Below are 24,749 nucleotides of genomic sequence, written 5' to 3'. Positions count from 1 at the left end.
TTGGTATCTCTCCATTTTGCAGATCATTTTCCAATACACATCAAAAGTTCACTGTGTTGAAGAGCTTGAAGCCCCTGAGTTTGAATGTCAGGACTTCATACAATACCATATGACTATCAGCTTCCTCCTTTTACTGTTTCAGAGTACCAGCCAGGAAAAAAAGGCATCCTCCTAGAAACAATCATTTAGACTAACAGTATCAGTGGATCAACTGCAGAATGGCCTCAGTTGGAAAAGATTTTTGAGATCATCTCATTCCAACTGCCCAGACATAGTCAGGGACACCTTCCAGGATCAGGCTGCTCAAAGCCCTGTTCTGCCCTTGAACACTTCCAGAGATGCATCACCCACAGCTCCTCTGGAACAGCTGTTCCAGCGACTCACTACCCTTATAGAAAAGAATTTATTCCTAAGATCTAATTCAAACCTTATTTTATCTCTTTTAACTTATAGATCTTGCTCCTTTTACACTTTAAACCTGTAATATATTCTGGTACGGGTTCCAAAACTTTTCTATCTAGTTCCAGGAAAAGCCACTGCAGTACTAAATATTAAATTCATTAAAATACTCCAGATTAAATTTACCATTTTGTACCAGAAGACATTTAAGGCAGTATCACAAACTTCCAAACCAACAAGACCATAAAATTTACCAATTAAACAGAGGTTACCATTGTATTCAACGAAAGTTCATTTCCAGAGAACTTTCCTCATAGCTGTACAGTTGATATAACATAGCATCTGTTCTTCTTGCCACAAGGTACTATCACACAGCAAACTTGGTCACAGTACAAAGAGGTGTTCAAAAAGCAACGCAGTATTTTTAGACAAAAACTGCCTTTGAACTGCCCTATAATCCCACTGGAACTAACATGGTCAAGGGATACAGCAAAGGGAAAAGGCAATGGGATGAGGTCAGAGATACTTCAGAGAAGAGGTACAGAAATAGGTTCAGAATGGGGACAGGAAGACAGAGTCATCTCCCTGCCTCTCAACAAAGCACACAGTACTAGTGAGCAGCTAGGAGATCACAGAACTATTTCCTAGCACTTAGATTTCTTGTAGATTACTCAGATTCCATGTCAGAGCAGGAGAACTGCTGAGAGTTGGTACTCTTAGCAGTTCTCCTGCTCCTACATGATATGGGGAGAAGATACATCCCTTGCCCTTCTTTCTGTTTTCCACTCTACTGGAAAGCCACTGGTGCAAAACACTGATTTTCCATCATAGTCAACCAATTTGAAAACTTTGCTGTCTTGTAAATTTGAAACAGTCCTGGGCCTCGCCCAGAGCACTGGACTTCAGAAAACCTGAGCAAAGAATAAGGTAGTTAATTCACAGAGGCATCAAAGAATACCAGCAGAGACTAAGGGCAAAAAGAAACACTTATTTACATCTGTTTCATGAACAGCTATGTTGCATCACATAATGGGCAGGAGGAGAAATTCACAGCAATAAAAAGCTGTCCATTGTCAAAAGTTACTAAAGCATGAAGATACGCTTTTGAGTTCAGAAAATCACTAAACCACTATTCCTATCAGCCACAAATATCATTCTACAGGTGCCCAGTATTTATGATGATCCCCAGGCACCTGCTATTCATTATTTAGCTCTCCACCACAGAACTTCATGTTTGACCCATTTGCTCTGAGTATGGTTTACTGGCACAAATCACCATTAAAAAAAAAAAAAAAAAAAAAGCAACAGACCATTATCCAGCTCCTACACTCAGCAGGAGAACATAAAGCTCAGCGAGATAAGTGTTGAAAACAAGAACAAAGACTATATGTGGTTTCATTTTAACATTTATTTTCAGAGCAACCCAATATATTTCAGGGATTATGTCCTGAGCTCCTACTGGGGGGAAAAAAAGCAACACATGTATCTCAAAAACAGCTAAATTTTCAGCAATTGACAGCCAGCTACTAGAAACAGGATTACATCACTAACTCATTTCTTCTTCAGCACCAAACAACGATCAGCTTGTAATGATTTTCAGTCAAAGTTCAACTGATCTGGATTGGAACAACTATAGCAATATATTTTAAAAGCCCTACTTACAAAGATTGCAAGATGTTATTTCCCTAGATTTAAGACTAAAAAGGCAACTTTCCAGAATTAAGAGACAGAAGCAGTCACTTACTTAGTTCATTACAAGCTCTGAGTTCTCATTAAAGAAAACCTTCCTATTTCTTTGAAAACTACATCAGTTAGTGCAGTTATTCAGAAATTAGGCAAATAAACATACATACATAAATAGATGCTTACATTTCTCTTTAGAAAATGTCTATTTGTAAAAAAAAAAAAAATCTAAAATTAATGAAGAAAAGTACTTCCTTCCAAGTATCTGGTAGCTTATGCATCATTTCGAACTTCTGTTTTGCATAACCATATTTTTCACAGTGGTTTTCAACACGAAGTAAATAGTACAAGAGATTTTTATCCTCATCATCAGTAGTAGTAGCAGCAGCACATATTGAAGACATAGTGTCTGGAGAATTACCTATTATGGGTGAAGTGGCTTTTATGGAGAAGTTTATAACACTGCAGTGACATGCAATTATACTGGAAGAATTTTAATTTAATTTGGATATTTCCTTTAGACTTTGACACTACAATAGGAATCAACAGGTTACCCAACCAAATTAGTAGATTCTTTAGTACAGCATGTGTATGAACCCTGTAAGAGTATGCTATCCTTAATGAGTGACCTTCTGCATATTTTTATGCTGAAAGTATGCAGAGAAAAATCAATATATTTCAAAAATGTGGACAAAGGCAGCACAAACCTTGTTAAAGACTTTTCAATTGTGTTGTGTTCTCATGTGTCCATTTCCCAAGGCAAATAACCTTTCTGCCTGACCAATTAAATCATAAATAAAGGACAAACAAGTTAGCTTGGGATTTTTTTTTCAGCCTGGTATGTTCACAGCAGCTTTACAAGCCTAATCAAAACATATCCAATGCAACAAGTATCTTCTAGTGCTTTAGAAGACAAAAGGTGCAAAGAAGAAAAGAAAAAATATCCACACTGTATCATTTTCTGAACTTTTAACAAGAAAGCAGACTTTGGCAGGCAGCTTTCTTTGTAAATAACTTAAATTAACAAATCAATAGCAGAACATTCTTTCTGCAGCTTAACTGTTTGCATTAAAGTTGGCTGTGGTTTCCACTGGAACTAATAGGAGTAAATAAATAAAATAGTATTTAGCTTATGCAGCACTGCAGTCATTACAGAAAGGCCAGGAAAGACAAAAACTAATGAGCCTGAGATTGTTGACATTTTCATGCATCTTGGCTCTACAGTCTGGCAAAATACCTGGCACCCTGACAAGCTTGATCCCAGACAGCTAGCAGAGCTTTAAATCTGTTGAAGAAGGTGAAGCAATAATGGCATTTAAAGTGTGCCATTGAGACATTAAGAAGTTAAACTCAAGTCTTACATTGCCAGCTTATAATTCTCAATCTGTTTCATGAGCTCAGATGCTACCGCAAGAAAAGACAAAGCAGAAAGACTGTGTAACCAAAACATCTCATGAAAAAGTCCTGAATTTCCCAGGGAAGAGAGGAGCCCACCAATCCAAGCAAGAAAGAGGAAAAATTTTAAATAAATAAATAAATAAATAAATAAATAAATAAATAAATAAAAAGAGAACATTTTCAAGACTACAGCACCATCATCTTGGGTCTGGTAGGCTTGGTAGTCCCTCGCATGCCTGCACAAAGAGCCCCTCTGCACATGAATCTCAGAAACTGTGGCTGACTCTCCCTCTTCTTCTCAGTCTGGTAGCTTGCTGTGAGGGAACACAGGTTCTTTAGCACCCCATGTATAATAAAGGTTCATAATTAAAACTTATTTAGTGAGACAGGGAAGCTGAGATTAAGACACTGTTAACAGGAGCCACTGACACTACATTCCAGGTGCAGTGAGGGGCTCAAACAGCAACTGAAGATGCATAAATGCAGTCTACAAATCTCAAGTTAAATTTACCTAAAACCTTCCTGCACTGTTGTTTCGTTATTTCTTGTTTATTGATCAAAAAAGTTTATTAATCAACTTTTCATTAAGGGTAATATTGCAAAAATCTATCCATCCAAGAATAAGAACTTCTAACACTATATTTCTATTTCACAGCTTATGGGGTGTTTTCAGTTTTAAATTTGAATTACATGAGCAACAGTATCTTCAAAACACTTTGACCAAGTTTCAATAAAACTGCCCTTTCTATGTCCACAAAAGGAATAGGTCATTCCACATTTGAAATATAGGTCTCTAATGCAACTTCACTATAGTATTTTAAACACAGAACCTATTGAAATATATACTTTATTTTTTAATAACAAAACCACATCTGAGTCCTAGTTTGAAACAAGCAGATAAAAAAAGGGAGCTAAATTAAAAGCTCACTTCTGCACCAAATGAAGTCAAGGGAATTCTGTAGTCGATTTTTAATGAAAGCAGGATCAGTCCCCACACATATTTCAGAAGTTACAAGAGCTAAATTCTTATGTCTCTCAATCCACACAACAATGCTATATCCTGTCACTTACAGCTATGAATTTAACCTTTACTCCTTTCAAAAAAAATTCTTAAACCCTATTAAATGAAGGTATTGTTATAATTTATTATGGTAAAACAGAGCACAAACAGTATTCCCTTCCTAAATGATATTTAGCATTAACATGAAAGTAGATAATGTCTATCAGACAAAACTCCTTTAAAGAATAGATATTCCTGTTAAAAGAAAGATTCTGCAGTCTAACTGAATGCAAGCAAAAACACAGTTACTAGAGTATATGACAAATAAACTGTATGGGGAAAATGGTTAAATATGAAATAGAATAGTCAATAAAAGTATTCTAGTATAATATTCATTTCTGCCATAGATGGTAGTAGAATGGAGCTGTATTTAGACACTCAAAAAACTTCAGTATAACTCATCAATATAAAACAATACCAAAAAGGCCGTGTGCAATGTTCTGTTCAGACTTCCTGATGCCACTTAGCTGTGAGAGCACTTTAAATGCCACACTGCACTCTAGTGTCCTTTTTATGAAGAACAGCAGTTCTGCCAAATACACTGCTTCTGATCTAGCATCTATCTTATTAAAAAGTAGTCAGTTTCCTGATATAATGTAACAAAATAATGTATTTTAAAACAGCATACCTGTTACTTAACAGTAAAAAGTTATTTCTTTAAAATATGTTTATTTTTACAGAATACAGAGTATCTCTTTTATTTAACCAGGCATCAAATTCATTAAGCCGTTCTAAAGCATTTTCCAGATACTGAAAGATGCTGCTTTTATAAGGTAAACAATCAATTCAGCACAAATGTTTTTTAATGCTTAATATAGCAGTCACCACATCAAACCTCAGAACCACAGTGATTTTTACCATTCAACGTGCTTTGCAGGCTTCAGGTCCTAGGAAAAAATACCCCACAATAATGCTTTCTTTAAAATAAGAAAGTTAGAAGTCTGTTGCATAGATGAAACTTTCTTGTGTAACTTGGAAACATTAGTTTTATTACTAGTGTAGTATATATTTAGCAAGCATGTTTATAAAAGTTAACAAAAAACAAGGTTAGACTGCACTTGAGTACCCCATTAAGTAGTTGACAGGAATAAGAAGGATCACACAGTTAAGAGCTAACTTTGCGCTCATAAAAGTATCATGGTCTGAGAGGCCACTGGTATTAACTTAAACAGAGCACAGCAGTAAAAAGCTATAAACAGACTCGTAAAATAATTCAGAATTGGACAGCTTTGGACTCAAAGCAGACATAATTTCAAAGGCCTTGAGCTAACTGATGTTAGCCGACCAGAGTCTCACCAGGCAACCAGCTCTAGCATTTAACCACTCTCAGAAAGTTAAATTCGTTTTTTGTGAAACTGAAACACAGCTACACTCTGATTGAAACTGACAGGACAGGGCCTCTTCTCCCACCAGGGGATGCTGCTGGCCCACGCTTACCCTGCTGCCCACCTCTGCTGCATGTGGCTCCCTTGCAGGCCAGTACGCAGGCTGACAGTGATACCGGGGCTCGTTAAGCCCTGGGAACTGAGCTTCGAATGTGCTGAATTTCCTGAGGTTCCTCATGACCAGACAGCTGTCAGCGTCTCTCTGAACGGCAGCTCTAACCTCCTGCAGTAGCATTGTTCCCTCCACCTGGCTGTGACCTGCACGGCTGCGCACGCCTTCCACCCCGCCCGCCTGGGCACTGCGAGCACGTTCAATAGCGCTGCCCGCAGCATAAACCCACACAAAGACCTCTCCTGCTTTGAACTGTGGATTGCTTGAGCTCAACAGGCCTCTTTATTTTGTTTATTTTGTAAACCTATTACCTAGTCTGTATATTCCCAGCTTGACTTACGTAGAAAGGTCCCAAACATTCCCTTAATATTCTTACATTCAGACCAAGGTAACCACCCCCTACTCCAGAACCAGAACCTGTCATCATGGTTACAGTTAAATCCATTAACCAGTTTGTCAAAGAAGGGTGTGCTCCTCTTCCATTTGTCCCCTACCCACATTTGTTTTAGTAGTACATGACTTCATTAGGCTTCTGATATTGCCCCTACTAAATTCCTCCCGGCCCCTCTCCCAACAGTTACAAAATCTGCATTTGCCAACGTGGACAGAATACAAAATGAAGGCAGTGGCTCAGAATAGAGTTATATTAAATCAGAATAGAGTTATATTAAATAACCAGCTTAATAGATTTTGACAGATTATATCCACTGTGCCATTATAAACATCAAAGACATAACTGAAGCAGTTTTAAAGACTTAAGCTCCACGATATTTGGGTGCCTAGATATCTTTAAAACCACTTGAGTTTAAAGCACATATTCATCAGCATCCCTGTTCACTTTTGTAAGGCATAGGTGTAAGTAGGCTTGGTGTACACGAGGGGTTATTTTTTAACCTATGTGGAGATGACATATTCTAAAAGGCACTTAAAATCAACTTTATACACTGTATTAGCTGCCTGCTTTTCATGCATTAGGATTTTTAAAAGAACTTTGATGCTCAAGGAGAACTTAACATAGGTCTCCAGAAGAATCAGCACAATTGGAATTCATTGATATTTCTTTGGTATTTTAATGAAGAAATTTCCTATTAGAAAGTACAATTAACAAGCTCTTCTATTAGAAACAAAATAAACTATAATGATTTTACAGCCTTACAGCTTCATTTGTTGAAAATTCTAACACAGAGAATTTCTGAAGTTTCTAACCAACAATTCTAATAAATCAAGGGAGGGGGAAGAAAGGCAGCTTATTCCTAAATTGCTTAAGTGTAATTCTGAATTCAAAAATACCAGGAAAAACAAGTTCCATACATTATAAAATTGAATTGAACTGCTACTGTTTCATATACATAGCAAACCATAAGAACCTCGGAATCATAAGTGTGAAACTTTTTTGGATCATCCTTTTTTATAAAATACCACTGTCTTGATTTCCCACTTTACAGCTGTTAAGAATACAATCCATTGTTAACAAAACTAGCCTTATCTCTAATTAACTTTTCTGGCAGTAGATTTCCTCAGACTGTTTGGCATCTGTAATTAACCCATAAACTCTAGGTGCTTTTTAGATCAGGAGTATTTTCGTTCCACTATCTGACAAAAGCATCAAAATATTGAATTCCTGAACATTTCATATTCATTCTAATTTAACCCACTTATTGTCTTCCTAGTGCACAATTTGCCTACTTTCAATTTCATTAAACTGGACTTTTGGAATAAATAATGGCTTTGTGAATGCTCCTCTAACTGCTTCCGAGATGAGAGGATTCAAGAAAGAGCTAGGGAATTTAGTTGAGGATCCAGTGGGCATGGCCAATCAAGTGGATCAATTCTTAGGTCAAAATATCTACACTTGGGGGGAGATGAATTCCATTTTAAATAAATTTTTTTCACCAGAAGAGGTCCGGATGATTAAAGCTGCTGGCATAAGAATTTGGGAGAAAGATAACTGTCCGGGACCCCAGGTGCCATCAGGTGAACAGAAATTGCCACTAACGGACCCCAACTGGAACTCTAATCAGGAGGAAGGGAGGAGGGCCATGATAGAATATAGGTCTTTGATAATTCAGGGGACCAAAGAGTCAGTTCCCAAAGGAACTAATACCAAATTGGCATTTGAGGGTGCACAAGAGAAGAAACTCCTGCTGCTTGGCTTAATCGCCTAAAGCGGAACTTCCAATTGTACTCTAAAATAGACCCAGACACCCCAGAAGGTCAAGTGCTACTAAAAGTCCAGTTTGTTACCAAATCTTGGCCAGATATACGGAGAAAACTGGAAAAGATTGAAGATTGGCAAGAGAAGGACATTAATGAGTTATTGAGAGAAGCATTGAAGGTGTATTTAAGGAGGGAAGAAGAAAGAGCAAAGGCCAAGGCTAGGATCATGGCTGCAGTAGCTAGAGAAAAGTGTGGGGGCAAGAAACTCTATCCCACGATCCAAAGATTGTGTGATCGTTTCTTAAGAAATAACCTGTGCATAGGCGTATATGGCCTGGCAAAAGCAATTACAAAAAAGTGTTTAATTTGTCAAAAAGTAAACCAGAAAGTTATGAGAAAGGTAGCACCCGGAGGGAGGGAATTACCTCTAAGACCTTTCCAGGGCATACAGATAGGTTTCACTGAGATGCCCTCAGCGCAGGGATACAAACATTTACTGGTTATAGTAGATCATCTCACCCATTGGGTGGAAGCCTTCCCAACAAAAAGGGAAACAGCCCAGGTCGTGGCAAGAGTAATCTTGGAGAACATTATCCCCAGATATGGAATGGTGAACACCATAGACTCAGACCGAGATCCACATTTCATGGCCCAAACATTGCAAAATATAATCGAAGCTTTAGGAATGAAATGGAGAATACATACTCCGTGGCAGCCCCAGAGTTCTGGGAGGGTAGAGCGGATCAACAAAACTCTCAAAAATGTATTGACTAAATTGATCGAAGAAACAAAAATGAATTGGCTTAAGTGTTTGCCCCTAGCGCTTTTGCACATCAGAACAAGACCCCGGTCTGATATAGGGATTTCACCCTATGAAATGATGTTTGGACTGCCATTCTTGTTAACACCCTATAGCACAGTAGACTACTTGGAAGGAGAAGAAGCTACCAGAAAATACTTAGAAGTCATTGGAAGAACCCTAGAAGGACTTAGAAAAAGAGGATATCTCCCCCAAACTTCCCCTCTGGACACAAAAGTACATAACATTAACCCAGGAGATTGGGCTTTGATAAAATCCTGGAATAATGGACCATTAATGCCTAAATTTGAAGGCCCCTTTCAGGTACTCCTCATTGCTAATTTGGCTGTGCAGACCAGAGAAAAGGGTTGGACCCACATCATGAGAATAAAAGGACCAGTCTCACCTCTGGGCACTGGACAGAATTCAATGTCAGTTTCTCCCTCTGGCATTGGACCAGATTCCACACCTCTCTCACCCCCTAACTCAGGACAGGATTCAACCACATCACGAGTTAATTCACCTGAGTGTACCATTATAAAAGGACCGAAAAACTTAAAGTTAACTCTAAAAAGGAAGAGCCAAAAAGACTGATGAACTGAAAAGAGTTTGGTATCAGAACCATACCATATCTTAAAGTGTTATAAGACAGTTCTGTGTTTAAAAGAGGTTTGTAAAAAGGTTAAAGACTGTTAAGTAATTCTGGTTAAGTTCTCCCAACTTAGTACCAAAGACTCCAAGTTAATCTTCTACAGAATGATTCCCTAGGAGAAACTAAATTAGGAAAGACAGACCAAGAGAGGTTTAACCAGAGAAGCAGGTAGAAGGGACTCTAAAGAGCTTGAAGGCTTTTTCTTAGTAAAGTCCCCAAGAGGCAAGGCTGGGTGGGCAGGCTGTGCAAGATGACCCAAACTGCACTCTTAGGAAGGGTAGTAATGATGGCTCTAATTGTTGGTGGTGCTCTGGGGAGCCCTGGACAGCTGTGCAATTAGTGCTACCAACCCCTCTATGAGGAAGAAGTAATTCCTTGTCAAGAGTCCACACCAATTTTAACCCTAATTGTGTTAACCTCTCCCAATTGGTCCTTTGTCAAGAGGATAAGAAAATGTATTGGATAGCCCGGAATACCTCCACTTTTAGAGAGCAACTCCTGGGAGTGCCCTGTAGGAGAAGCCTGGTTGTGCTTTGAACATGATGCTACTGAAGCAAGCCTGGTAGATCTGGTCAAAGAGAAAGAGATAGTAAAAGCAATGAGAGAACAAAACCAGTTAGAGATACCCCGAGGTAAGAATCTATTCATGGATTCAGTGGAAAAAATCATCCACAAATTGAATCTAACTAATTGTTGGGTTTGTGGAAGTACCCAGATGACCAAAATTTAGCCATGGGAAGGGATTAGTCTAGAGCTGTTAGAAATCTTAAACTGGATACAGAATAACCCAGAATTTAGTGTTACAGAGGTGAAGAGAAAAGAACAATGGGATCTGAAAGCAAGAATAACAAGAGAAAAAGGTATTTTAAGAAAAGGGAAGGGGTACTGTATGCCAGTAAGAAGAATGGTTTGTAAAAGGTATTTAGCAGTTAAAAACTCTGCTACCTACTGGCTCCCAGGAGATCCAAATAAATTTTGGTCTGTTGACAAAACAGAAGGGAATAAGTGCATCCACCATGAAGCATATGAACTTTATGAGTGTGCTGAAAAAGGGATAAACCCCTTTTGGGGAATGAAAGAAATTTCTAAATATTGGGAATGCCCAAAAGAAACTTAGAACACTTTTTGGGGGGCCCCTAAACACCTATTTTGGATTTGTGGTACTACAACATACACTAAATTGCCAGGAGACTGGTCTGGCAGTTGCACCATTAGAATGATAAAACCAGCTTTTTTTTTTATTACCCAAAGAATCTGGATGAAATTTAGGAGTTCCTACATACGATGATTTAAGAAAAACCAAACAGAGGAGGTGAAGTGCAATAGAAATTGGAAGAATCCAAAGTTGTAAGAGCCAGGTTCGGATCCAAGAAAAATTATCAAGACTTATGGCCCAGCCACTTGGGCTCAAGATGAGTCCTGGGGTTATCAGACCCCAATATCCATGTTAAACAGAATCATCAGGCTTCAGGCAGTATTAGAGATGAAGAGTACAATCATTAGAAACATCTCAAACGAAATAAGAAAACTAGCATATGTTAATAACCAAGAACAGACTCCTACACTTGATTCCAGTTGGTGGGATAACCTATGGACTTTCAAAAGAGATCGGTGGAAAAAAGTAGCTTTTATCACCGTGTTTATGCTTGCTGGCTTGCTCTTTTTACCATGCTTTTTTCCCTGCTTAATTAAAATGGTAACATCTGCCATGCAGACCAACCTAGGGATCTCTAGAAAATTAACCTGAAGAAACCAAAAAAAGTAATAAAGTAAAGTAACCATGATTACCAGAGTGCTCAAGAAATTTATAATCAATACAAAAAAAATTAAAGAAATTCTATGCTTATGAGGCAGAAATTGCAAGTTGATGTGAGCTTAAGTTTAAGTCTGATCAAAGAAAAAGAGGGGCCACTGTTATGAGTAGAAAAGTTGCCCATTTTTTTTAAAGGTTGCAGAGCTCACAGGTTGAGCCAATTGCTGCCAGGGTGGAGTTCTAACTGTTTGCTGTGGTAATCATCTGTTGTTAATAGTTTTTCATTAACTACCTGTTGTTGATGCTTGGGAATTCCCCTTTTTGTTGAGTGGCACCCTGTTGCTTCCTGGAGGGTGGCACCTGGATGGTGAAGATGAGCGGACATGGACGGTGAAGAGGAGGGGACATCGGAGTTGGCATGCAAATGAAGAAGCCCCTCACCAAACCTAGCAAAAACCCTTAAAAACAACGAGTCAACACGGAATTGAGGGGTCGAAGTGATGTCTAGACATGAGGAACAGAATCCAGTGTCCACTAAGACCCTTTTTACCCCACACCCTAATCTAAAAGATGTTGGCTGGAAAGCGAACCTCAAATGTCAAACCGAAAAACTGGGAATCTCCTGGTGCTCTCGTGCGGACAGAAGCCCCAGCGGACCAGCTGCTGACCAGCAGACAAAGCTGCACTTTTCCTCCTCCTCCATGCCATTCATGGGAGCAGCGGCGGCATGAGTGTGACCCGTCGGTTCTTCCCACCCGAGCTGATTTTTAATAAAGGCATTAAAAAGGAGAAAGATCTCCTGCCCTATTTATTTCAACAGGTATGCTTCTAGAAATAGCACAGACAAGTACTAGGCTGACAGATCCAGGAGTCTGAACTGGGATTATTTATTCCAAGCAAAAAGCATTAGAGTTTTTGATAAAAAACATTACAGCAGAGCTTGTGAAACAAAAGTACAATTCTGTAAACCCTATAAAAGTGCCAAGTGAAAACTGAATCCAGTGTTCAAAACACAATTTGACTTTTAAAAAATGAGAAAGGGACACACATTGCAAGGGATACATGTGAATGGGAAATCAGGGAGTGGAATGACATACAGTCATTAAAAGGGAGAGAGAAGACTCCAACAATTATCACAGCTGAAAGGGAAAACAAAAAAAATTTTCATCAATGAAAGAAATCAGAAAAAAATCAGGTGGAAGAAGTCAGATGACCCTGACAAATTATTCTTAGAATTCATTAAATTCATTACTTAGAAGAAAAAATAAATTCTAAGAAATTCTAGGCATACTGTTTCAACAAAGGAAGAAGGTTTGAGTGATGCACCTGAAATGACACGAAAGGTTTTTTAAAAACAAAACTCAAACTGAGGGAAAATGTAAAAATAAAAAGAAAGAAAAAACAGACAACAGGTAACTGAAAAGAATCTCACAGAATTAAGACCAATTAGTCACAGGAGGCTCAGACAAGCTCTATAGCACACTACAAAATAAATAACTCAGGGATATGTCAGGGCTGCCTCTCCTCAAAAGAGATAGCGCTGCAGCTGGAATTTATGTAAGCCAATATCAGATGTAAACCCCAAATATCACATGAAAAATCACTGGATTTGCTGCACTTAAACCAACTCTTATTTGGGTATATGGATAACAGTCTTCAGCTACTTTTGTAACCCCCAAAGAATGGAAAGTAAAACTCATCCTTTTTAGGTTTTTGCTTTGTGCTAGGCTTACAAAAATCAAAAGCAAATCAAGAAAAATAACCATTAGTATTTTTTAGTATTCCTTACAATTAAACTGAGAAGGCTTAATCAATGTTGAAGCATTTTTGACCTCTTTTACAATGCACTACCATCCCCAAGGAAAAGGTGTGCTTGGTGTAATTACAGAGTAGAAGCCAATCAAACATACTACATTTTTTTAACTAACAAGATTATTCTCTGATGCAATTCTTGTCTTCGGGTGTGCTCCTATTAACCTGTAGTTATCCACGGACCATATGTGGCCAGCCTGATATATTCTCTTTCCTTTTTTAATACCAACAGATCAAAAAAGTATGCTAACCAAGTCAGCTGAGGAACAAAACCAGCCCCCTAAAAAGGTCACTACTCATTAATCTGATCACAATATAGTATGAAATTAATAAATGCCTTTGAAATTCAGTGCAGCAGAAATAAGTAACAGTGAAGTCACAAAAACTTTAATTCACCAACAGCTCTGGCACCACTCAATATTGGTAATACACACCAAAGAAACATCAGCATGAAAAAACTACTGCATATACAGTAACTGCTAAACACAGAAGAAAAAAACCAATGTTTAGCTTGATATTTATAATTCTAGCCAAGAGAAGATACAGAATTTAGTGAGCAAACTATAATCATTTAAAGCAACATCACCACAAGCATGTTAAGATTATAAAAGGCACTGGACTTCCAATCTAATGCTTGATAATTTTTCCACTTTAGCTATTCTTCTTGAAATGTGGTATAGATTACATATATCATAGTTAATCAATTTCAAACAAGCTACATCTTAATTTGTAGTTGGTAAATTCCACATCTTTTTTGCTACCAAGCACGCAAGTTCAAGACCCCCTCTTAAAATTCCTCAAATCTCCTTGAGCATCTTCTATTGAAAATAAATAAAAACTTAAAAGACATTTGTGTCTATCAAGCAAAAAGGGTAATTCTTGAATGGAAGAAACTTTCAGGTTGTATACTTTTGCTATTCACACCCCCAGTCCTATTCAAATTCCTTAGCCTCTTCAGAAGAGCTGACATATTTACAGCATAAATATCTCTGCTTCTCCAGTGGCAAGAAAATCAACATAACCACTTAATGCTGAAATAAATTTTCAGTTTGTAAAGTAACTTTCTGCTGTTGCAAAAATAGGCACTTACTGATAAAATAATCTGCAATCTGCTGTAAAACCATTCAGAAATTATCTTCTCTTAATGTGTTCAAGCATAAAACTCAAAACAATAATTTGTTCTGTGGTCTTGTGGCTGGATTCTCTGCTGGCAAGTGAAGTATTACCAACTCCAAGACTGGGGGCAAGAGGCCACTAGCACCTTCTTGCTTAAGAACTTAACTCACTTTCTAGCTTTCTAAGTGCAGTGCTCCTGATCTCTCAATGCAAACACACGTTCCCCCAGGCTGGCTAAGAAAGCATAAATCAAGTAACAAAAAATACGATCATGGCAACAGAGTCCTTCTTGCGATTCACTTTGTCTACAGGGCTGACAAAGACCTGGAGAAGGGTCAGACACCTGACTGGCACCCAGGTCTCTCTTACCTTCTCAGCTGCCTATATACCTACACTTAGGGAAACAAAAATACATCTGCACATCTACCCTGATGAATTCCGTATTTATATAAAACTCACTGAATGCTGGGAATAAACGCTTACAATACATTCATAGTAAGGAGATAAGAAATCTTTGACAAATACTTTTAGCTATTTTTTTAAGAAATACTACCTACAGGTGAAAAGGCCTCAAATATTTTATCAGGCTTTTCTGCATTAAAATTAGCTTACAAAAGCATCATTCTAGTTATTATGTCCCCAGGTTCGGACGAGACTTTGGAAAACCTATGCAAGCAATTAGTGGGTCAACACAAGGATACAATAGAATTGAAAAGGCACAGTATTTTTTGAAAAGTAATAAATGAAAAAGTTACAAGAAAGAAAACTCAGTTCCTTAGACCAAAAACCTATTAAGAGATAAATAATTTCTGATTCCTTCAGCTATACTGGAACACACAGAACAATTTATTCGCTCTTCTATTAGAAGCAACAGCTGAAACAACCCCTTTAAAAAAACCAGTTCCTCTCTCCAGTTCTTCCCTTCTAGGCAATTGCCTCCTCCCAGACCCCAACTGGAGTTGTGCTGCTTACAAAGTCCTTCTACAAAAAAATCTGAAAGTAAAATAAGACTTATTTCATCAACAGAATAATTTTTCACACATACTCTTTTAGACATATCCGCAAAACACTACTAACGTACCAAAATATCTCTCTCAGCAAACACTGATTCTGCAGACACTCTAGAGATAGCCACACAGACTACACTACATAGCATCTCCATAACGTAACTTTGGACTGTGATTAAGAATTGGAAAGCCAAATTCATGCTTACAAAAGATTACTATCTCTGGCAGTTTCTGCCTCATCTCAGAACAAAGTTTTATTACCAGCTACTTGTGCTCTTCTGACAAATCTCATATTCACCATTGTCTCTTTACTGTCAGTGGGGGGTTGACCCTGGATAGGTGCCACATGCCCACCAAAGCCTCTAGCACTTCCCGCCTCAGTTTAACAGGGGGAGAAAATATAATTAAAGGCTCATGGGATGAGACAAGGACAGGGAAAAATTACTCACCAGCTACCAGAGGAGGTGAAGACTCAACTTAGGGAAATGGGTTTGCTATTAATCAGAGTAGGATAACAAGAACAAAACAAAAATCCTAAAAACATCTTCCCCCGCCCCTCCTTTCTTCCCAGGCTCAATTTCACTCCCAGCTTCTCTACCCTCAACAGTGTTGTCACTTCATCACACACTCTCTGCTACTCCTTTCTCTGCAAGGAGAGGACTCTTCACAGTCTTCCCCTGATCCAGAGTCCCTTCCCACAGGAGACAGTCCTCCACAAACGTCTCCAACATGACTCCTTCCCCTGGCTCCAGTTTTTAATGAACTGGCACCAGTGTGGGTCCCTTCTACAGGATCTCAAGTCCTGCCAACAAACCTGCTTCCATGCAGGTTCTTTGCCCTACAGGTCCCGCCAGGAGTCTAATCCAGCCATGCTTCCCACAGGACCACAGCCTCCTTTGGGTATCCACCTGCTTGGGTATGGGGTTCTCCAAGAGCAGATGGAGCTCTGCTCCACCACAGATCTCCATGGGTTGTGGGTCTTCACCATGAGCTGCAGGGGAATCACAGCAGTGCTGCCGCCATCACTCAGCCTTGCCATGTGGTGGATCCTTCTTGGAGCATTCTGCATGTTAAGGGAGCTGGTTGACACTATTACAAGGACAGTTTTGATGATCTCCAGATAAGAGAGGTTCCTGAGGTCTGAAAGAAAGCTAATGTCATTCCTCTATGCAAGAAGGTCCAGGAAAGGACAGGTCAGTCAACCTTACATCAGCCCCTGGCAAGACAGTAGAGAAAATCCTCATGGAAACCATTTCTAAACAAACAAAAAAAAAAGTATATTGAGAGTAATCAGATGGATCTACAAAGGGAAAATCCCATTTGATCAACTAGATGGCCCTCTATGGTGAAGTGAGTACCTTGGTGGATGAGAGGAAAGCAGTAGATGTTGTTCACTTCAGCTTTGATAATTCTTCTGACAGTGTCTCACCCTCCTAGACAAGCTGATAAAGTACCTAGATAAACTGACAATGAAAAGAACTGGCTCAAAGCCAGGTGCTGAGGGCATGACCAGTGGGATAAAGTCCAGCTGGAGACAAGCTGCTAGTGGACTACTCCAGACATTGCTACTGGGCTAACACCATTTAAACTCTTCACCACTGACCTGCATGCTGGGACAGAGCACGCCCTTAGAAAGCTCACAGTTGACAGGAGTGGCTAGTACCCGGCAGCGTGGCCATCCAAAGGTGTGACTGATGATAAAAAAACCCTTTCAAGAAAAGTTCAGAAAAAAATGTAGGAAGCTCCTTGGCTATCACAAAGGAAGCTGGACTTATTTCAATACAAAGGGACTGGAGGGTGGCCTTTGCTTTAGATAAACTTCTCTGTGCATCAACTGTTTGTGTAAATGGCCTCCACCAAGAGAATCAATAGAGATAATTATCTTCCTGACCCCAAGAAAATCAATAGAGACAATTATCTTTCTGACCCAGCCAGAACAGCATGGAAGAAGTATTTACATGGTTTAGCATAGTACAAAAGCTGAACAAACACAAAATTAACATCAAAAAGAGCAGTGGGTTTTAGCTGGATTCAACCCATGCATTCCCTTCTGGTAACTTAGGATGGACAGTGCACATCTAGAAGAACCCTGTCTGGGAATACTGGCCTCTGGCAGGATGGACCTTTACAGACTGGAGAACTGGGCTAGAAGGAACCTCATGGAATTTCAACACAGGTAAATGCAAAGCCCTGAATAAAAAGAACAGCCTCAGACACCAATATACCCTTTGGAACCAAGAGTTAGCTGGAAAACAGCTCCATAGAGAAGAAACTGGCAGAGAGACTAATCATGAGCCAGCAAACTGTCCTTGCCCTTGAAGCAAAGGCCATCAATAGCAAACTGGGCAGCATTTAACACCGCCGCCTGGAGGTCAAGAGATGTGATCCTTCCTCTCTACTCAGGACTACTAAGGACATGTCTGGAGTGTTGGATCCAGATCTGGGCTTCCCAGAACATAACAAGCTTATTGGAGTAGGTCCAGCACACAGCTAAAGATGACTATGAGACTGGAAGTTTTTGAACAAGAAGAGGCTGAGAAATTGGACTCTTTGTCCTGGAAAAGAGAAGGCTAAGGAACATGTTATCACTGTGTATAAATGACTGATGGGAGGGAATGAAGATGAAGCTCTTCTCAATAGCACCCACTATCAGGGCAAGAGGCAAAACACACAGGTAAACTAAGAAACTCCATCTGAACACAGATGGAATCAAACACTGGGAGAAATTCCCAGAGCAATTGTGGAGTCTCTGTCCTTGGAGATATTCAAAACCCAGCTGGACACAATCCTGGCAAACGTGGTTTAGCTGGTCCTGCTTTAGGAGGGGTCTGAACCCAAGATGATCTCAAGAGGTCCCCGCCAACCTCACCTATTCTGTATGTAAGATTCTGTGATGTAAGCAATGGTGACATGACAGAGTGACCAGGCTACAGCCCCAGCTGAGTATGTCAGACTGTGAGGGTGGTAATTGACAATTATTTCCTCATAGGAAATGGGTATTCATCTCCACACAGCAATAACAAAAACATGCCAAATGGAAAAAATCATCCCAAAGTACAAGTAATAAAAGGCTATGAAGCTATTTTCTTTCAACAGCCCTTGCTAAAATACTTAATGCAAGCATATTTCATTTTCTGCAACTGCTACTCAAACTTTAAAAATTCATGTTTGCACCTAAATACCATAACAGCATGTTATAAAGCAAATGCATGTATTTATTGTGCTGAAGAAAGCCCAAATTGCTTCTTCAGACTCAGCCTTTATATGACGTAACAGAATTATTAACAAATATGTGACACTTATAAAAGAACATTAGATTTTTCCTCAAAATATGAAGCAGCACCATGTCATCAGAAGTCATCATTGAATTATCAATGCTATCAAGAGCTCTCACAGCACTCAAATTCACTGTAATTATTTCAGATGTAGGCAAAGGGAGTATTTATATTAAAGGATTAATGTTACTCCTTTTCTTCCCCCCCACTCTTGAAATATATATACAGCAGCACAGCACATATAACAGCAGAACTGAGAAAATACCAGTTGTTGTTAACTTAACTCTACAACATAAACCCGTCCTGCAAATATAGAGGACTGTTATCAGTGGGTATTTGTGATGGCCTACATGACACCTAACAATGTCCAGAGATGATAAATAATACTCACAGTTTAAAGTCATAATTTCTCCTGAAAATATTACCCAGAAGTTCTCCTATAGCAATGGAATTTTCCTATGTACAGTCAAGACTTGTGGCAAGAAGTCTATTCATGGCTCTTGTACTAATAAAAGGCTTTTCCCCCAACAGAATACCATGTATCTAGAAAACAATGAAATCTGACCCACAAAAGTCCACAATTTCAAAATGTTAAATTACTATCAGCGTCACACACAAAGTCAAATTGTTGTCCTACATTACTTCAGTTGTGGGGCCTGCTCATTTTGTTTTTCAAGCTAATAGCAATTTGGAAATTATTTGAAGCCTATTCTCCTATTTAAATGTTTGGGTGTGGGGCTTTAACTTCTGAAAACAAGTTGAATACTTAAGTTAGCTATGAAAGCCTTAAGAAGTTAGTCATTCAAAGTTTATCACCACTAACCTTTTGGTTTTGGCAGACAGACTATGTCTTAAATTCTCTCCTCAAGAATAAAACAGTATGAGTACATACCTCATTTGCATCAGCTGCTTGCCATCTGAAACACCAATCATAAGCAGGGTCATTTTAAACTTTTTTTTTAACTGGCACTTACACACACAACACCTTCAAAATGTAAAATTGTATTACATTATTCCATTCAAATTCTCCCCCATAAGCTATTGCAAATGCTAATACTTTCCCCACCACCACCATGGGCAATCAAAAGTCTCCAACACATAACACTTAGAAACATCCTGTCCCTTCAGGACACTCAAGTGACATTCACATTATCCAAAATGAAAACTTATCTACCTTACTCCCACATTTCTATTTCACATCTTGACTGACTGAGCACTTGTTAGCAAGCTGTCAATCAGCTGCCTTGCCATTTCTAAAAAAAATCAGAACCTGAAGTCAGTTCCCTTGAGAAATCACCAGATGATGCTAAAGAGAACCCATTCTTCCATGCTTTTGTACTGAATTCAGACCTAAATCACATTCATTAAGGAACTTTACAACAAAAATCTAGAGTTCAGAAAATTAAGGAAGTCAATTAAATATACCTGGCCCCAACCAACATGATACTGTTAAGGGTAATATTGCTTCCCATGAGGCACCCTAAGCTACAGCGTTACCCACTTCAACTCCAGGTCATGCCACAGAAAGTCATGATCAATGTAAAGCAAAATTTAGCTATAATCCTGAAGAATAGCATGGAGGGGATACACTGCAAAAATACAGTGAATGTACAAATTAGTCTTGCATTGTTACCACCACCAAAAAAAAAAAAATCCTTTTTTCTTAAAAAGTATCTCTGTGGTCTTTTCATCCTCCTTGGTTTCTCTGCCCCTACATTTCTGTCAGTGTCTGTGCTCATTGTTCCCATGCTCCTCACAAGGAGATGTAATTCATCCACACTCTTTAGGAAGATGATGTTTTAATATTCTGCATGGTAATGAGGAGCTGAACAAATATTTTGCATCACATTTACTATGAAAAAAAACAGAGAGACACCTATTCTAGAAACCATTTTTGTATGTGACTCATCAGAGAATCTGTTCAAAATTTAAGGACCTGAAGTAGATATTGTGAAACACACTAATAAAATAAACAACAATTACAGAAGTACTCTACAGGCATTTTAAAAGAACTCAGCATTAAAAAGCTCAGTAAGGGATAACAGTGGGTTAACTCTCACTCAGCCAATTCCTTGGCATGTAAGGACTAGAAATGCTGAGCAGTAAGCCACTATTACCAAAAAAACCAAAAAAAAAAAAAAAAAAAAAAACAACCAAAAGAAAAAAAAAACAAAACCAAACCAAAACAAAAAACCAAAAAAACCCCCAACAAAAACAAACAAAAAAAAAGCCAAACTACTTCAACAAAGAAGATTTCAAATAAAAATATGGTTACTAGAACCTTACAAAAATACATGGTTTATATGAAAATAATTGGCATAGCTTTAGGAAAAGGGAACCCTACTTTTCAGACCTATTTAAGATCTCTGAAAGAGTCAATAAATACAGAGTGCTGTAGCTAACAAAAACCAACTCTGGCTTTCTAAAAGAGTTCCCAAAAGGTAACTAGGTAACTAAGCAGCTATAGGATGAGGAAGGATCCTTATAAATATAAACAGAAATGCATCACCCAAGGTATAAATCTCCAGCTGGCTTGCTCATACCTGAAATACTATGTGCAAGGGAGGAAGGTGGAAGCCACAGCCAAAATAAATTAAAAGATAATTCCTCCCCACTGTGGTTTGCAGGCCTGTGGTGTGTCCTTGCTAACCAGCCAGATGTTGCTGATACACAGAATTGACATGAGTTCAAGGGGGACTGGAGAAATTCACATCAAAAAACCCCCTGTATTTACTGGGGGATATTAGATATTACATCCAGCTCAAGAAGTTCTCTGAGCTAAAGAGGGCAGCAAAAGGCAAGTGTCACTCTCCTGCTTGGTTTTCATCTCTGAGCATCAACTATTGCTTATGACTACTTTTTCTAACAGTGAACACTTTGAAATACTATGACTTGCATGATATATATTTTTTATTACAACTTACATACAGGAAACTCTCCAGCAGCAAGCTTCTGAACTCTGACACTTGAAAAGAGACTGCAGCTACACTGTCAGCAAAATTACATGCCTTTCCACTCATTTCACCAATGACCAGGAACAGATGAATCAGTATAGGTGCTGAGAAGCATTTTTTCCCTGGCAGTTATGCACAAGCATTTCAGTTCAGGAACTTGCACTTGCTTTACTAAAAGTACATACATAAATACATAAGCATACAATCAGATTGTGAGATATTTCTGTAAGACCGTAAGTCACTGTCTGCTTCAAAAAGACACCTGAATTCACAAGTTGTATTAACCAATGTTTGAATGGATTTCAAAATTAGCCATAAAGCTGTTAAGTAAGGCTAGTTTTTCATTTTCTTTTCACAAAGCACCAAAGACTGTCCAGATGTACTGAGCCTCACGTGCCTCGCTGCATGGCATTGAGGGGACACATTGCTTCCCTTTGCTTTTCTAAGGTGAGCATACAGAGAAAAGGTGTAGCACCATCTCTGTGTTGAGCCTCTAGGTATTTCCCACCACATTTACCAACTCCTTGGACAACAGAGTTAATTCATGTCATGTTACTGCTACACAAGAGATGTGTACATTGTCTTTAGGACATGATGGCCTCAGGACAAGAGGCAACAAGCAGAAATTTATGCACACGAAGTTCCACCTGAACATGAGAAAAAACATCTCTACTGTATCTGGAACAGATTGTCCAGAGAGGTTGTGGAGTCTCCGTCATGGGGATACCCAAGAACCATCGGGATGCAATCCTCTCCCGTGCGCTTTGGGATGGCCCTGCTTGAGCAGGGGGTCTGGACCAGATGACCCCATGCGGTCCCTCCCAGCCTGACCTGTTCCGCGACTGTGCGATGCCATAGGCGCTGGAGGGCGCACAGGGCGAGCGAGAGAGACCCTGCTCACACCGACCCGCTCCGTGCAGGTGTCCCTGAGGGCGACTCAAACCCTGCCGAGCCACCGACCCGCGCCCGCCCGGGGCCTCGGCGCCGCCTCACGGCCAGCGGGGCGGGACCCACCGGCCCCGCGGCACCTCCGCGGCTCCACGCCCGCGTCACCTGCAGCGCCCGCACACGGGCCGCCTCTCGCAGCACTCCACCGGCAGCTCCCACAGCCCCTCGCAGCCCTCGCCCTCGCCGCTCGGGGCCGCGGCCGGGCCCGGATCTGCCCCGCCGTCGCTGCCGCTCCCCTCCATGCCGGCGCGCCGAGACCGGGAGGCCGCCGACCGCCAGGGGGCGCCATCCGGCAGGAGAGCGCGCGGCCCCCGCTCACGTGAGGAGGCGGCACCGCCCCTTTCCTGGGCCACGCCCAATAGGAGCGCGCGAAGCGCCGGTTGAACCCCGCCCACCGGGGCGGTGCCAAGGCGAGCGGCTCGCGCTCCGCAGCGGGGCACGGCCGGCAGGGGGCGCTGTCGGCGCGCGGCGGTCGCGCGGAGCCGCGTGGCCTTCCCGGGCACTGCCGGGAGCGCGCGAGCCCCGTCCCGCCGGGAACGGGGAACCCAGAGCGGGAAACGGGGAACCCCGGCCCGCCCCTGCCTTCACAGCACGGGCACCGGGACCGGGTGAGCCCCGTCCCGCCCCCGCCCCTGCCCTCAGCGCACGGTACCGGCACCGCCGAGAGAGACCGGCGAACAGCCCAGCAGGGCTGTAGCTGACAGCGCCCCGCTCCGCGTAGGCAGCAGCTCCTGGTGCTACTAGTGACACTCGGGTGGGAGACTGAATTTTTGATACTTTTTTTTTTTTTTTTTTTTTGAATCACAGACTTCTGGTTATTAACTAATTATCTGACCACTTGAATTGATATTTTAGTCCAAGTGCTGCAGAGTAGGACTTCCCGTGCCCTAGATCCCTTATACCCTGTCCTGGGCTCCACAACTCCGGGAGAGTTTCTGCAGCACAAGACACAGTGTAAGTTGTACTGTGGTCATGTTGCAGTTTACATTAGAAATCTACTGAAATTATAGCAGCCAGTAGATTTCCACACAAGAGATCTTCTCCTGAAATTAGCATCTGCAGATGAGTGGGCTGGTTGTATTATTTCCTGTTTTCTGTTCTGTATCCAAAATAAACTGTATTGTGTTTACGTATTTACAATCATCAGACTCATTTGATGTAATTCAGGTTTCCTGCTATTAGATTCATGCACAATATTAACTTTTAAGTTGTGTATTTTTGTACTATACTTTTTTATTTGTAGCTCATATACAGTAATTTTCTTGTGTAGCCATTGAAATAAATTTTCCTCACAAGATTGAAAAAATCAGAGATCATTGATTCTGATGCTGGCTATATACTTATACACTGTAAATTAAAAAAAAAATTAAAAGAACCACGAAAAATTTTTAAAACACCAAAGAAACAAACAGAAAGAAAAAATCTAGGTAAAAAGGAAAATACCACTATGCAAATTCAAAATAATGAAGTTATCTATTGCTATTATATTATAGGCCACCTGATTTAGGACAGGGAGACTAATGTGGGTGGTGGGGAAGGCTGAAACTTTTTTGTTAAGCTGAAATCCTTATCACAAGGTAAGTTGTTATAACCTATGAACAGCTTATTCAGGCCAGTTGTTAGAAAGATCACAGTTGTAGTGGACAGGACAAGGAGTATTAATGACTACTTTCCTAGTTCCACCTTACTGAGAAGGGTCCCCATGCAGGGCTAGCAGCAGCAGCCTGGATATGCCTTCACAGCTATCCACAAGTCTTCAAAGACTTGAGTTTTTTATCTGCTCTGCTAAGTATAATTAGCCTTAAAAGAAAGTAAACCATTGTAAACTGTTCTGGTCAGACCGCACAAAAGAAAATAGATCTGCAGATAGATGCCTAAAATAAATGTAACAATAACTTGGTCTGAAGCAATTTTGTTGCCAAGGAAATGGGTGAACGTGGCAGCGAATATCGAGAGGTTCAGAAGCCAGAGGATGCTTTTGTCTGTATGCGTAGATCTGAAGAACAAAGCGAGTCAGTTGAAATGGAAGGAAAATGGAAACATGAGATCAGGTTACGATAACCTGACCATGACTAAAAGCTAGGCTTGAGGACAGAGGGTTCCTGTTAGCAGAACATTGCTGTTCTGGACTGCCAACAACAGTAGAAGGGATTAAAAGCCAGATGAACCCTACCAATTTTTTTTTTTTTTAACAAAGCCACAGTTTGCTGTATCAGTGTGTTTCAATGCATTTTTTCTC

The 24,749-nt window shown here is 40.1% G+C and overlaps 1 protein-coding gene across 2 annotated transcripts in view; it reads right to left on the bottom strand.

Annotated features, from left to right (window-relative positions):
- DTWD2 (DTW domain containing 2) overlaps nucleotides 1-22,788 on the bottom strand; it is a 71,788-nt gene extending 49,000 nt beyond the window's left edge. For both annotated transcript variants that reach the window (XM_071424392.1, XM_071424391.1), the window contains exon 1: nucleotides 22,616-22,788. In XM_071424392.1, the coding sequence (XP_071280493.1) occupies nucleotides 22,616-22,752 (137 nt within the window). In that variant the 5' untranslated portion in view covers nucleotides 22,753-22,788. The remainder of the gene's footprint in view (nucleotides 1-22,615) is intronic.
- Nucleotides 22,789-24,749: the final 1,961 nt, after the last annotated feature.

The sequence above is a fragment of the Agelaius tricolor genome, unplaced genomic scaffold (genome assembly GCF_023055355.1).
Source record: "Agelaius tricolor isolate 1412-34295 unplaced genomic scaffold, bAgeTri1.0.p SCAF_4, whole genome shotgun sequence".
In the NCBI taxonomy this organism is placed as follows: Eukaryota; Metazoa; Chordata; class Aves; order Passeriformes; family Icteridae; genus Agelaius; species Agelaius tricolor.
The sequence above is the reverse complement of the archived record's forward strand: the minus strand, read 5'-3'. Positions and strand labels throughout refer to the sequence as shown.